The 15,547-nt window shown below is 42.4% G+C and overlaps 1 protein-coding gene across 1 annotated transcript in view; it reads left to right on the top strand.

Moving 5' to 3' along the window:
* The window catches only part of LOC131573836 (cystic fibrosis transmembrane conductance regulator-like), an 88,311-nt gene extending 76,827 nt beyond the window's left edge, over nucleotides 1-11,484 (top strand). The window contains exons 24-27 of the mRNA XM_058828120.1: nucleotides 5,119-5,208; nucleotides 7,371-7,543; nucleotides 7,879-7,984; nucleotides 9,464-11,484. Coding sequence (XP_058684103.1) covers nucleotides 5,119-5,208; nucleotides 7,371-7,543; nucleotides 7,879-7,984; nucleotides 9,464-9,670 — 576 coding nt within the window. The 3' untranslated portion in view covers nucleotides 9,671-11,484. The remainder of the gene's footprint in view (nucleotides 1-5,118; nucleotides 5,209-7,370; nucleotides 7,544-7,878; nucleotides 7,985-9,463) is intronic.
* Nucleotides 11,485-15,547: the final 4,063 nt, after the last annotated feature.

Consider the following 15,547-nt stretch of genomic DNA (forward strand, 5'->3'; position numbering starts at 1 on the left):
TCTCATAGCTGAGCGCTTACTATAGTGTCACTAATAGTATAGAAAACATAATTCTTCAGCTATCAGCAAAATGCAAGAGACATTTATTACATGAGCAGTGTAACTTGCCCTTCTGCCAGTGAGGTGCAGTTAGTTCATTGTTAAAATTACACATTTAGTTCACATTTGGAAGTCCCTGATACATGGATCAATGCCAAATAATCCCAGCCCTCCATTCTCTGGAAGGTCATGTGAGTTGCCAGTCCGTTTGCATGCTTCAGCTCGCAGCACTTGTCCCAAAGCCTTGGCACAGAACCGCACATTATGCCTCAAAAGTTCCCACATTCAGAACAAAATTAAGTTTTCAGCAGCACTTTCCCAGCAGGAAAGAGAAATTGCATATGCCACCCTGCCTTTCCCAGAAGAACAAAGGGAGCCTTTTGTTCTTTACCATTCACCTACAGCTTCAGAATGGAAAAAAAGTTGCCTTTCCTTTCCTGGGAGGTGCTCCTACAGCAACACCTGGATTTCCACTGTCCCCAGGAGAGCCCTTGCCAGCAAAAGGAGAATGGAGCTCTACCTGAGGCATGCTTCCTCCTGAAAACTTTCCAGCTCTTTCCTCTTCTTTAACACTGTTTCCCAATTTAGTAGAAAAGAAGTGCTTTTCCAGTGTGAGAACCTCACTAATGCACAGCCACATAACACAAACAGAGTCCTAAGACACTGCTGTCCTCTCTGTGCAGGCTGTGCTGGAATGACCCGCAGGGTGGTCAGGGATCACACTGAGCGGAAGCAAAGCTAAACCCCTTGTTTCTTTCAGTATCTCAAATCTGGCTGTCAGTGCCTTGTAGTGGTGATAAGGGTTAAATCACATAAAACATATTTTCTGAAGCACCCACAAGGAAGTTCCTGGCTGTAGCTCCTCACAGGCTGCTCTGCTGAAGCACAGCCTGCCCAGCACTGCTCCTACAGGCTGTTTGTCATCCAGCCACAAAACAATTGCTCCACTGACACCAGGCTGTACCTTTGCACCCATTGTCCCTTCTTCCTGGACAGGCCTTTCTGACGGTTCTTCTGCAGGTATTTGCCCACAACATTTCCAGAGTGAGGATTTCCAGCTGCATGTGGTTTCAACATACTCAAGACTTTCTTGCATGGGTCCTCATGCAGATTGTATCCTGAAGTATTTAGTGGAGTCAGATTGAGAACATGCCTTCAGAATTTTGTCTGGAATGGAGGGCAGGAGACCTGCAGTTGATTTCCAGTTAAAACAAATGATGAGAAACCTGAGACCCATGAGATGTTACTAGCTCCATGGAAGGGGATGACTTCTGATGTTTTCTTGAGTGTTATTCCATGCATCCTACTGGATCTCACACTGTTTACTACATGTAAATACTCCATATAGAGTTAAAATCAAGCTCAGCACAGAGAACAAGTTTTCTACACTTTGCAGGACTGCCAGCTGACAAAAAAAAAAAAATCAAATATGTTTTGCTCCTTTATTTTACAGAAGAAGTAAAATTTTGCAACATTTATCTTTGTAGTTCCAGTTTTTCAGCATCTATCACATTTTGTTCATTCTATCTGTCTGTCTCTGTCTGTCTGTCTCCAGCACTTACTTTTGGAGGTCATGGGTGCTTTGTGGTGTGCCAGCACACTCCTGCCTGGTGCAGCTGCCAAGCAGAGCCACATCCCAAGGTGTTCCCACAGAGGGTCCTGCAGAGCCTGGACTCCTGCAGGGCGTTGGGATGAGTCAGTATCACCATAGCAGGGAGCATCTGCTGCGTCAGACCCGTGCACAGAGCAACTGGGGACATTAATTAACAGCCCCACATGCTCATTTCAGGTCGTATATAGGTTGTTTTCTACATCATGAGTTCAGTGTTGCCAGGAGCACAGCAATGGTATTTACAAGTAAGCTCTATGGGAGGCAGATGTTTTGGCATCTTCAAGAGAGAATGTTACAGAACTGGTCCCAGAAACCCTTCAGGTTTTTATTGTTTCTGTGCTCTTATTCTTATGTCAATGGAAAGTCCCTAAAGGATTATGAAAACAAATTATGTTTATTAAAACAAATCCTCTAACTTTGCACCTAAGCACTAAATGTCACTATGTGAATGCACTAAAGCATTCACATAGTGACTTGATTTTTTTTTTTTTCATGTTGATATTGGTGCTATAACACAGACAAAGCAGAGGAGGCTACATGGAGGTCATGCTATTGTTACTCATAACTTCTCTGTGCATGCAGCTGCTGCCTGGTTCCAGCTGATGTTAGATTTGTTCTCCAGCCCTGGGGCATATGGGGAGAAGGGTCCATGGGTCTTGCTGAGGACCTGCACACAGCAAGCAGCAGCTACTCACAGCCAGGATACTCTCACTCCTTAGCAGCCTCTTGTCAGCTGATCCTTAACTCTTCTGTAAGCATTTCCTTAGGTACCTGGGGTCCTGATTTTCCACATAACACATCAATTGCTTAGGAAGCTGATTGCCACACACACCAATACACAGAGGCTGTAGCCACTAATGGGGATTAATGCCCTTCAGAAGGGTTGGTTTGCAATATTTGGGGTGGTCAGAACATAAACACGACCATATTTATGTTTCTGAATGTTTTGCTTTTGGTTGGTGTCAGGTCTAAAAAACTATTTGTTGTACAATCACACCCACTATCATCCTGTGGGAATGTGAACAAGTGACCAAGAAGGAGATTATTCCAGATTTGCTGTCAGTCTACCCAGCCATCCACTCTTCCAATTCTCTCCTTATTTTTACTTCTTCCATATTTATGAACAATGTAAGACCTTCATATTCACTTCCTGGTGTTTTTGTTTCACCTTAGACTTCTAGTTTTTAAGAATGTGGAGAGATTTGTTTCTGCTTCTCTTCAAGTAGACTCCAAACTGCCCAGGTGACACATTTAAGTGAGCCCTATATGGTTTCTAATGAGTCGGGAGGAAGGAGGTGTTGAAATTGAGACAGAAGTACCAGAATTCAGGACTATGCCATATTTACTTTGTGGGGATGAAAAACCAACCCTGCTTTTGGGAATAGCTTGCTTTTAGTGCCCCACTTCTTGAAAGCACAGTTATTAGAAATAGCAGCAGCTTCAGAAGAAAGTTGTACCCTTTCTTGCTGTGCCTGGTGCACTTCAGCAGGAATGTTATTCAGCCCTATCTTCTTTAAAACTGGTTTGTTCAGTTAACTATTCTTAACCACTGAGAAATGAAAACACGTATTCCATTAGTTAAATGCATGGGGCTCACAGTGTGAACAAACCCACGTCTGACACTGTTTCCACAGCATTGTTGTTTCCACCACACCCACTACTTGGAAGAACCTAATCCTGCTGCAAATATGTCACCCCACTGCACCTAACCAGTGCAGGGCATGGGAAAAGGACTGTGCTGTACTTCACTGAAGCTTTCACTGTTGTTAACAATTATAAGGGAAAGAGTCTACTCTTTCCCCATTGTCTCTACAAAAAGTACTTCAGTGATTAATTTTTAGCTGAGTGTGGTTCTGCAGCTTTGTCATGTGTTGTTTGCCATGTATTGAAGGTATCGTTGCACTTAAATCTACCCCACTGAGTGCACAGCGCCACAGTGCAGCTGCTTTTCTCCTCTGGTTTCTTGAATTAGTTATTTCCTTCTCTTTTACACCAAATAAGTTGGCAGTGGCATGCATATCTTAATCTAGCAAATTAATTAATGTAATTTATTTTCCTCTGCAATGTTTGTACTTTTAATTAATCATAATTTAATGATTAATGTAAATGTGTGTTTAAATCACTTTGAAATCTGATGAAAGAATGCCAAGTTCTCAGGTTGGGTCACATGGAAATTGTGCTAGACAGGCCAAACTCTGGGACAGCACTGAAAGTGTATTCTCTCAGTTAGTTTCTGCTGGTACAGCTAGTCCTTCACAGCTTTTGGTAGTGTTTGACTACTAAAACTCCAGGAACTTACGTGGCTGTGAATCACTGGCATTTCAACACATTTTCTCTAAATAAATACTTTGTTTAGAAAGATGGAAGAAAATAATTGACTCAAATTTTTCCTCTTGGTATTTGTTGTGTACATATAAGGAAAGGGCAAGCAAGTGGTAATACTTCTCAACAAGGCACTTAAATTCTTTAGGAGCAAGTTCTCCCCGCTAAAAACAGCGGGTGTACCTTACAGCATAGACAAAAAACAGCTTCTTAAGAAATATTGGACAGCCTCAGTGTCCCTTGAAGAATTTAATTTCCATCAAAATCCACCCCATGTAAAAAGAGATTAAACAAATATTTAATTTTGTCTGAGTCACTGCTTCTTGAGCTACAAAACGTGTATCTAAGGTATGGTCACCTAAATCTGCTTGCCTGAACCGATAGGGAAAGCAGACTGGAGTAGGAAACTTCAGCTGGAGAAGGGTGTGTTCTCAGTGCCAGGAAATGTGCATCCTCCTCGTCTCACAGCCCGCAGTGTCCAGGGGGCAAACTCCGACAGAGAGGGTTCTTGCTGCTGCAGCCGTGCTCTGTCACATCTCTCATGTTCAGCCATGTGACAGTGAGAGAGGGAAAGAACATCTTTAGAGGTAGGACTGGGACATGGTGAAATGCCAGGGGACAGAACGATGCTGAGATGTGTATTTGGCTACAGTGTATTAGAGAAAGAAATTCATTGATGAAAAACAACTTAGGACAATGTCCCTGAATTTTGACAAATAAGCAATAGGTTTTTTTCTCTCTAAATAAAATTGTTGTGGAAATACACACTTTAGTTTGACTAATTTTTTTGGTATGTTTGAATATGTTTCATGTATTCTCAAATACTTTTAAAATGTTTATTTCAAAATGACAATACAGGAAATGTTTTATTCTGAAATCTACTGAAATCTGGGGTTTTCTGGTTTCCAGAAAAGTTTGGCTAAGATTTTATTAAGATAATTGCCAAAATCTAAATATGCAAATTTTTTCAAAATTGCTTTTTGTTTTGGAACAATATTTTTTAAAAAATTTAATAACCTGCTCTTAGCTCTATCTGGTAATTGCAGATGGTTCTTCTTTTGTCTGTATGCTTCACAATTTCCAATGCTTTATACAGTGTTTCAGGTTATCTATCTACCTGTGTCGGTATGTCTTTTTTCTTGCAGAAAGTGTTCATATTTTCTGGAACTTTTCGGATGAATTTGGATCCTTATGGGCAGTGGAATGATGAAGAAATATGGAAAGTTGCAGAGGAGGTAAAGCTGTACAGTGTTATTTGTCTCCCTCTGGTGATGTGGTTACAGCAGGCTGCAGTGTAGGTCAAATGATTGTAATATTTTCAATTTATGTAGAATCTTAGGAAACAAGTGCAGGGGGAAGGTCATGCTGTGTTACAAACTGTATCTATTATGTTTTATATAAATAGTTATTTTAATTCCGAGGCCAATGTGAAGCCAGATGAGAGGATCTCCCTCTAACAAGGCATTCAGGCTTTTGTTCTATTTGTGTCATGGAGCTTCCTTTGCCATGGGAAATAAGAATCAGGGAATGTTAGAATTTCAAACCTACAGGTTGTCTTCCAATATTTTGTTGAGGTTTCAACAGGTTTTTTTTTTGTTTTTTTTTTTTTTTTTTCCAAATTCTCAAGCTTAGGGGCCAGATTCTATTTCCATGTTGCACTGATCACACACCTTGCAGTTGTCAGGTACCACTTCTTGGCTCTGACAGTGCTCCATGGGTTGCAGAGGTGTCAATAATGCCTAGGAAAAGTCAGGTGAGCATTACAGAAGGGAAAGAGCCACAGCCTAGAAAGTGGATACCTTTTTCCAAGGTACAGATGAGCTAATTAACATGGACCTAACCATAAATTGGTGCAATTTTCCCTGTTCATTGCGAGTTTCATGTCTCAAAAAATGCTTACAGGTGTGGGACTTAATCAAGCCTGGATCAATATCCCCTTTCTTTAGGAAGATAAGCTCTCCTGCTTTGGGGAATTGTTTCCAGTGTGTGTTTGAATTGATTCTGCGATCTTAAAGAGTTAAACCTCTTTTACAATGGCCTGAAAAAAATTTATTTTGAAATGTTTATAATAAAGGAGTTTGGCAAATCTGTATGTGATACTGAGGTTTTCATTGCACAGGCCAGAATGCAAAGCAAATAGAAAAGAGAAAGAGCTGTAATGCTTTTTACTAGGAGTGATTGGATTGTTTACAAAGTTCATGCTCTTGAAGTCTGGCTTGGCAGTGGCAATGAGTCAGTGTAACTTTGGGAGCACGACACAGAAATGAACTGTCAGCTTACTCCAGACCCACATTGACTGCTGAAGATTCAGAGGATCCTCTTGAGATCAGCATCTGCCTCTTACACTCCTTGCAATCAACTGCAGAGGACCAGGCCTTGTCTGATGTTTTGTTTTTTATTGCCCCCATATTTCAGCACATGAATCTGTCAGCCTTGTGTCAACTTGTGAGCTTAAGTCTTGCTCCTGCAGTCAGGTGTTTGAACCCTACAGGAACATGGAGAGACCTTGTGCAGTTTTAAGAAGAAAGCACTTTTTTCTATCCATTGAATGCAAAATTTCATTGAGGACACAATGTGTGTTCAAAAGAGAAGGAAAAACAAATCACTGGTCTTAATTTGTTTAAAAATTAAAGCACGAACTCTTCAGAAACACAGCACATATACCCATACAGTATGGTTTAATATGGTTTCCATGCAAAGTGAAAACACTTTGTAGGAATTCCAAATTTTTGTTTTCCCCGGAATGCAAATTAATTTCAGGTCAGTAATATTTAAAAAAATCCAGGGGAGGTGGCCTTCATAAATTCCTGGGGTTTCCTTACATTTTTATAGTGTTTTATAGAGCCATGAAACTCACATATGTTTCCTAGTTTTCATATTTTGTAAAAATGTCTCTAAACTCCACTGATAAGGCCAAGGACCACAGTTGGTTTGGATCTGTGGAAGATAGAAAGCTTTGCTTTGAAGTGTAAATCTCCTAAGGATAGTAAACTGGAGGAAAATCAGAAAACATCTGGGCTGTACTCTGGTTTCTGATCCAAAGGCAGCAGCTTCACTTGGCATGGGCACCCCTCTAAACGCTTTGTCACCAGTGCCAGAGGGAAGCCCCTCATGCCATTAGTATAACCAAAGTGCACAGAACCTTTAGGGCAGCAAAAGGAGCACCTGGAAACACTGTCAGAACTGTAGAGACAGTGACCATGGTGACTGGGGATATTGTCTCTGTTGCTATAACGTAGCACATAAATTTTGATAATTTCTTTTAAACTCTAGTAACCAGAGGCCTGTTTTCTTTCAAAAATCACTTTCCATAGCATTTGCAATGATGTACATGATTTCCACAGTCAGCAGTAATTATATCTTGCTGGTTTTTTGTGTCCTTTTTCTCCTCTGGCAGGTTGGACTGAAGTCTGTAATAGAGCAATTTCCAGGCAAGCTTGATTTTGTTCTTGTGGATGGAGGCTGCGTCCTCAGTCATGGCCACAAACAGCTGATGTGCCTCGCCCGGTCAGTTCTCAGCAAAGCTAAAATCTTGCTGCTCGATGAACCAAGTGCTCACCTGGACCCTGTGTATGTTTTGTTCGTTTGTTCTGTTTTCTAATACGGAGTAAGAAAACCCATGAGGCAGCACCATCTAAAGAGATCTTTTGTAACTTGTCTGGCCTGTTCCTAAGCCTGATTTCAGTAATGTATGTTGGTAATTCTGTGCAGGGGATCAGGGAAGCCTGGTTACAACCTTTACTCTATGGCTGATAGGAACTTTGACAGCAGAGATGAGCAGAGGCACTTCAGAGCTGTGTCCCTGCATGGAGGCTCTACAACCTACAGCCAGGCTGTTACACATGTCAATGCAGTTATGGGCATGCACATTGCAGTCTGAATGCCAGTGTTTGTTTGCCTTTCAGAACTTCCCAAGTGATCAGGAAGACCCTGAAGCATGCGTTTGCCAACTGCACAGTGATACTCTCTGAGCACAGGCTGGAGGCGATGCTGGAGTGCCAGAGATTTTTGGTGAGCATTTCTCATAGGCTCACTGACTGTTGTCTCACTGCATTTGATGAACACATAAAACACACCAAGTAGAAATGATGATTTTCTGGATTGATGGGGGTCATTCAGGGCAGTTGAGCAACCTACCGACTGGCAGAACAGTGGCAGGCTCCTGTTTGCTCTTTCACCTGATCTGTCACAGACACCTGTGTTCAGATGAGCTGGGTCATGTTCTGGAGGAGCAAGAAAAGTTTCAACCAGAAGGAAAGTTGTTTCAGTTACCCAGCTGCTGATCTGGGTGCCTTATATTTTTGATTTTGGCTCAGGAGATTCAGAAAAATCTCAGCATCTCACAGAGTTTTACAATTGCAAATGCAGAATCAGCTGCCCTTGAGCAATAGGAGGCTGCCTGGGGAAGAGGAGTTTCCTAGTATGTGATGATCAGAATTACTGACCTCTTTCAACAAGCCATGTAAATATTCCTTTCACATGTAATCAAGGGGATGAATTACTGTAGTCCTGGGGTATTTCCTTTGTCACATAAAAATGGTTAGTAAAGAAAAGCCAAGTTACGCAAATTGTTCTTAAAAATTATGTTCCTCTCTCTGTATTTTTTTCACTCTTCTGTGAGAGGGCATCTAAATTTTATTAGCAGAGTGAGACACGGTTTTTGATGTCTATTTGATTTGGTGCATTAGCACAGCAGTGGAACACTGCCTGGAGTTAAAGCAGGTTAGTCAGTAGGCAGGTTGTACATCCTTTTGGATGTGCTGCTCCTCTGTGTGTTCTGGACTCAGCCTTGTCCCCAGCTGCTGTGGCAGCAGAGCCCTAGCAGGCAGGCAGCCTCCACTCTGAAAAGGCTTCCCACCCTCCAGACCACATTTTAGCAACAAGAGGTGCTAAAAGTTCTCTCTCCTGTCAGTCCTGTGCCCTTATCAAAGATGTGCAGACACTGCAGTGCCAGTGAAGGAGCCTGATTTTTCCTTGCTCCTGCCTGACAGGGGAGACTGGAACAACTTTACAGGGCAAACTTCTTGTCTCCTTCAAACAGAGGTGAGCAGAGCTTCCTTGTTTGGTGAGGAGAAAGCAAAGAAAGCCTGGCACCTTGCTGGCAGCCTTCTCCCTCTGCTTGCTATAGAGAAATTAACGCTTTCTTAACCTGGCAGTCTAGCAGTGGCAGGGAAATGCCAAGGTACTGGGAGACTTCAACAAAGGGACTCAGAGGTAAAACCAAGTCACAAGGAGGGGAAACCAGGCAGTCCAGTGGCACTTTGTAATTTGGGCATTAGGCCAAATTTTCCACATGTTCAAATTTTAATGTATGTTTTTGTGGTTGTAATTAGAAACCTCATACTAGAAACTAGAAATTGTAAATTGGGCTTTTTCTGTTAGAAGATGTTTGCCATGTCTTCATGTCTCTTCCCTGCTCCATTAGTTGCATTAGCTGAATTCTGTCAGCACCACCACTGCACATCTAACATGTGAGTGATGTTTCTCCAGGTAATCGAGGACAACAAATTGAGGCAGTACGAATCCATTCAGAAGCTGCTGAACGAGAAGAGCTCCTTCAGGCAGGCCATCAGTCATGCTGAGCGCCTTAAGCTACTCCCAGCACACCACAGAAACTCCAGCAAACGTAAACCCCGACCCCAAATCACTGCCTTGCAGGAGGAGACGGAGGAAGAAGTGCAGGAAACAAGACTGTGAAATGCTGTGTAGAGACCTTCTTCGTGGAGGGAATGGGCAGCAGTGCCCCATGATGACAGGACAAGCACTTCTGAACCGGCCTCAGCCATGCACAAATTCAGCCTTTCAGGAGGTGTTTGCTGCAGCATGAGCATGTGGGAATTGCTTCCCTTCTGTGGTTAATCATGTGCAAGTTAGTACATTCTTTGAGGTTTTGCCACTTATAGTGGAGAAACCAGATTTTCTTTGGAAAGCTGCTCTGATTGGATACAAACAAGATGGTAAGCAGAAGTAACCTGCCTAGTCTGACATAATTGTTCCAGAAAACTTTTAGAAATGTTCTTGCTGGGGTGAGAGGACAAGACAGCAGGAAGAATGCGAAAAAAATAATCAAATCTGGGTGGAAAATAGAAAAATCAGTATGTAAAAAACTTCTGTGGATTCACTTCCTGCATAAGAATTAAGGGACAATTTCAGCAAGGCACACAGAATACTTCCTCCTCTTTGTTTTCCATGCAGCAACTGTAATTTCAGCTTAGCAGGAAAGGCCAAATGCCACGTGCATAGGTGAAAATGAAGGAAGAGAGGATATTGTCTTGGAAGCCAATCAACATCTGTCATGTCTCCACAGTTAAGGGAGAATTGGTATTTCCTGTTAAAACCTAAGAGACTGTTAACCTGATCCTGCACACACAATTGGATAAGTGCAGGCTGACATCAGTATCTAGCAAAAGGTAGGACTCTTGACAGTGGACCTGTAATAGTCTGCATAGGTCTGGCATTTTTATATACTTCTTATTTTGGCCTAACAACAAAAAAAAAACAAAAAAAAAAAAGGAAAAAAGAAAAAGGGAAGAAACCTCTCAGAAGTAGTCTTTAATAATGAAATTAATTTTTATACTCTTCTGGTTTGCAGTTTTATTATGGAACTGAATGTTCTCTAGGATATTTTATTTATTTTAATATTGTTGCAAACTTTTGCTAAGGAAATTCTGTATTTTAAGAGTGATCATGTACTATAAAGGAAAATATATTTGTACAAAAAGTTTTATATTTGGATTGTTGCAGGGATATTTTGCTACTAGACTTTGATGTCTCATTATGCTAGAGCTGTTGAAAACGAGGGCAGCCCCAGAGTTTGGCCAGGTACTGTCCAATGCTGTCTTTGTGCACGAAAGTATTCCAGTGATACACAGGCGTTTTAGATTATTTTTTTTTCCCTTGAAATAAATTTTTAAAAAGAGAAACTGCCTGTATGTCACATTACATGCCCTACACCCCCCAGTGGAGCAGGCACTGTGGACCTATTCTGCTACTTCCCCTTCAATGGTTGCTGCTGTATCAAAACCACGGGCATCGTTGTAGTAATTTCACTCCTTCGGAGCGGCGGGTGCCGGAGCAGCCTGGGGCGGCACTAGGTGGTGCTGCGGGCTTCAGCCTCTGCAGCGCGGGCGGTGCTCGGCCCCGGGGAGCCCTGCAGCTGCCAGCAGCAGCGCACGCAAGGCTTGCCCTGAGCTCCTGCAGGAGCCCTGCAGCACGCTGGTTTCCTCTAGCTCAGTCCCCCATCGCATACTTTCTGGCCTTCATTGCACATTTCCTCTGCGTTTTTTTTTCCTGCCCTGTCCTTCGTACTGTACTTCGATGCTTGTCTATCTTCTAGCACTTACCTGGGTCTCTCTCCTTTCTGCCTGTGGCATACAGGCACCTTGTGGCACCTGATTTTCTCCACAAAGCAATGCCTCTTGCTTACAGAGCATTCTGGATACCCCTGGGTCTTAATTTTCCCATGTCACTGTTTCTTTGCCACTAAGCTCTGCTTGATTTATAACAATGGAAAACCAACTGTGTACTGAAATAGCATCACTTGAATCCCATCTCCACTCAAACTGTTCACCTCACGGTGTTTGTCCCTTTTCTCACATAGTCAGGTCTCTATTTGTACAAGTCTTTACAGAGTATGTGGCCAAACCTGGCTGCAAGGCCAGGGCTGCTGCAGTGTGGCCAAGTCCGAGGAGGCGTGCCAAGGGTCGCTCTTTTTCAGGATGTTACTCAGAGTTACAGCAGACACACTAAGTGGGGGAGTTTGTTATATAAACAAACAAAATGATCAGAAAGATCAGCAGAAAAGAACCACTGTGTCATTAGAACCAGTGCACGCTTCAGAGCTTGCACAACTGACCGTGTTTTGTGTCATCGTCAGAGTTAGAAGGTGGTAGCTAAGCTGGATTCAGCAGACAAGGGCACATTTCAAGAATGAAAAAGATAAATACAGCAGGAACATGTAGTAGATGGGACATATGGAAGCTGCTGATACAAACACTCAGCAGGAGGACTTTGTAGGAAAAAGTAAATCAGCTGACTGATTGCCCCCTCCCTGGGCCACAATACTCACCAAAACAGCTTCTGCCATCAGTGCCCAGCTACCACCATCACACTGCTGGTCCCAAAGAGCTCAGCAAAATGCTGCCCTATCAGGGCAGCTGAGAGTGTGCTATTCCTTTCAGTCCTAAGCCACTGCTTCAGTACCTTTGGAGTTCAGGCTGGAACAGGAGGTAAGTTAGCACCAGCCTCCATGAGGAGGATGACACAGCCTCTCTTTCCTGACAAAGGTTGAGAAGAGCAGGTTACCTTCTAGAGAAAGTGTTTTTGTACTTGCTGTCAGGGCGTGACAGCTCCCAGGGATGTTTGCCTGAACCTCATCTGGGAAGTTGCATATGCTGTTCGTGATGGAAAATAGAGCTCAAGAGGAGAGGGAGAAAATAAAAAAGAAGCAAATGAGGCCATAAACAGTGGAAGAACAAACAATGACCTTCATAAACACAGGCTGAGCATTACTTAAGGGAATTTTTCTTCTCATGTGCTTTGCATGCATTTGATAGAACAGATATAAAAAATACTCCTACCAGAGCACTTTGTCATTAAAACCAGCTATGCAGAAACGTGTGTATACACATACAGCCTAAGAGAAGAGCATGCTGACTTTAATACTACTACATGTGGAGATTTAATTTTGCAGTCTGCTAAGAAGAAACCAAAAAGACAAAGTTGAAAAGAGATTCTTTAGCTGTCCTTAAGTACAGTGGAGAAGGGTGTCCACACTGCTAGTACAGCACTAAGAAGCTCTTGGGAGAGCAAAGGTGAAGCAGGGATAGCCTAAACAAACTTGAACTATGCACACTTACCCATTTTCATCAATCTTATACACAAAGTAACTACACAAAATAGCTTGATAAGCGTCATTAGCAGAACTGCTCAGTATCTCAATGGAGTCAAACAAGCCTGCTATTCCAACAAACAACTTGCTTTCACAGTTGCTTAACTGTGTCTTACCAGCTGTGCTTTATTCATTAAATATCCATTCCCAAAGTCTTTCTTAAAATCCAGCTCCTCCAGCTCCACAAGCCTCAGATTTCTCAGGCTGTTACCTCAGAGCTGCTAAACACCTGATGGCCTCTACACTTGAATTCCATCTACCCTGTTTAAGCAACAGGCTTAAATTCTTATTAACTTTAGGTCTTTTAAAGAATTTTCCTATATTAGTTCTAAATTGGTGTCAATTGCTGGAGATAATTTCAGAACTACATAATTTGCTTGATTTTGTTTACCTGAAGAGTGTTCTGGTGATTTTTTTCTCCTCATCTTTCTATTGTAGATTTGGTATTTTAGGTCTATAATTACTTGGCTGTGATTTAACATTTGGAAAAAAACCCACACAGCTTTAGAACTGATGTACGATTGCTCATTAATGGACCATTAGTTGCTGCCTAAAAACATCTTGCAAATTAAGCAATGCAATGCAATACAGTAATATGTTTCCTTTACAAACCCCCATGTTCTCTAAAACCAATTTCCTGTTCCTAGGATAAGCAATATTTATACTAAGTTCATTCCCCAGGGCTCACTTCAACCTCAAAATACAACCCTTGTAAAATGCAGACATGTTTCTGAGTGATGCTACCACCATACCTTGTGCTCCCTTAAAGTGACTTTGACTTCAAGTTTCTTGAGGAACAGCCCACTTAATAATTCTCAAGTCTCTTAACTATGGTTTGACCATCACAAACATCACTTTAGCCAGCGTTATGACCAAGAAAGTGATCCTTCATCCTTTCTTCAAGAATTTTCCACCACCGGAGGCTGTTTTGTTTCTCCAGTTTTACTGGAAAGCTGGAAGGTTTTTGATGTATTTTGTAAATCACTTGAGCTGTATTACAGAAAAGATGTGCCTCAGGCCTGCTGGTTTTGCTGTTGCTGATGAATGTTGCCTTTGTTGAATGATGGAGTAGGTTTCTTCATGCTTTTAATTTTGGAGTTCATGCTCAGCAACCCAAAACCAAAGGCAAATATCTGATGGATTCAGACATTCACTTAAGGAACATAGTCCATGTTCTTGTCAAGAAGGAGAGATGCTGAAAGCTTTTATTTTCAGGACTGGCTTGAAGTGGAGAGCTGAATTGTTTAGTACTTACCAAAGTTGATGGATGAGAAGTTGTCCTGGGGTGACTTTATAATACTGGTATCCCCAGTTGTCTGGTTTATGTTATATATTAAGTTCTGCACCTTTAAGACTGGCTCTGAAAGTGAGAGTGGGGGGAAGAAGAAGCTGCAGTTTGTGTTAAGGAAAAACATCACTCCCACACATCCCGCTCCTGGACTGTGGTGTCTGCAGCACGGACACACTGCAGGACAGAGCTTCTCTCTGGCGTTTAGTTAGTTTTAGCTAGCTGAGGCAGAGGAGCTCCCTGAACCGTTTTTTTCCCTTTTTCCTGGATCTGTGCAAGCCTGCTCTGGACTGAACACCCAGCCAAACCCCGGGAGCTCACGCCTGTGGCCCACCTGGGCCTGGGCCTCGGCACTTTCCAGCGCCAGAGGGACTGATAAGAACCTGAGCGAGCCGAGCTACACCACATGAACAGGACTTTTCTTCCTAGATTTGTCGAACAGTGAGAGGTTTTATTGTTTAATATTATTCAATTTTTGTTAAATAAACAGTTTTTTCCACTTCTCTCCAAAGAAATCTCTTTTTTCCCAAACCAGCTGGGGGGAGGGATCATTTGGATTTTGCTTTCCTAGGGGAACACCATTTAGAGGTTCTCTCCCAAATTTGCCCTAAACTAGGACAGAAGTATCTTTCATGTTTCTCTGGTTGAACACATGGAAATGTGAATAAAGAATGTAGTGTAGGGCTAAATTAAAAGTCTTTCACTGCCCCAATGGCATGTCAGATGGATTCAACCGTAGAAGTTTCCCTGTATTTTCTGAGATGCTCCTACAGGGAGATGGCGTCTCTCTTCACTTACCTCATTTAAAGTTATGGGGTAATAGCTGGGAGCAGATGCAGCATGGATGGGCATGGCCCACCACAGCACACTCCATTCCTCTCTGCTTGAGACACAGAAAGCAAAGAAGAGAAAGGATTTTGCCTAGTACAAACCCAAAGTGAGAGTAGCTGGTATGACAAGTCCTTCATGAGGAGTGCTGTACCTGAAGACACAGTGAAAACTTGAGCTCATGAACAGAGCCTGGCCTTGTTTCAGCACAACCTAGCACAAACCAAGTGATAAGCCAGCAGAGAAGTCAGCATGTCCAGGCAAACTGTGTTATGGTTCTGTGGTGGTCATTCTTTGAGGGCAGGAACTGCTGTGGCCTAACAAGAGAGATTAGCACTTACTGCAGAAGAGAAGAACCAACAAGGAGATCTGCAAGATACTGTGAGATTAAAGCTGCATGGAGATCACAGACTGTGTTGGACTGACAGACAGACAACCAAAATGACAGCAGACAGAAGTCAAACAAGTAAAAGATGCAGATGGAGAGTTTAGGACAGCAGCCTGAAAAGGAAGGATAATGAGGGCATTGAAAGGCAATGCTAAATTTTGCAAGAGACCCAACTTTCAC

The sequence above is a fragment of the Poecile atricapillus genome, chromosome Z, assembly GCF_030490865.1.
Source record: "Poecile atricapillus isolate bPoeAtr1 chromosome Z, bPoeAtr1.hap1, whole genome shotgun sequence".
Taxonomy (NCBI): Eukaryota; Metazoa; Chordata; class Aves; order Passeriformes; family Paridae; genus Poecile; species Poecile atricapillus.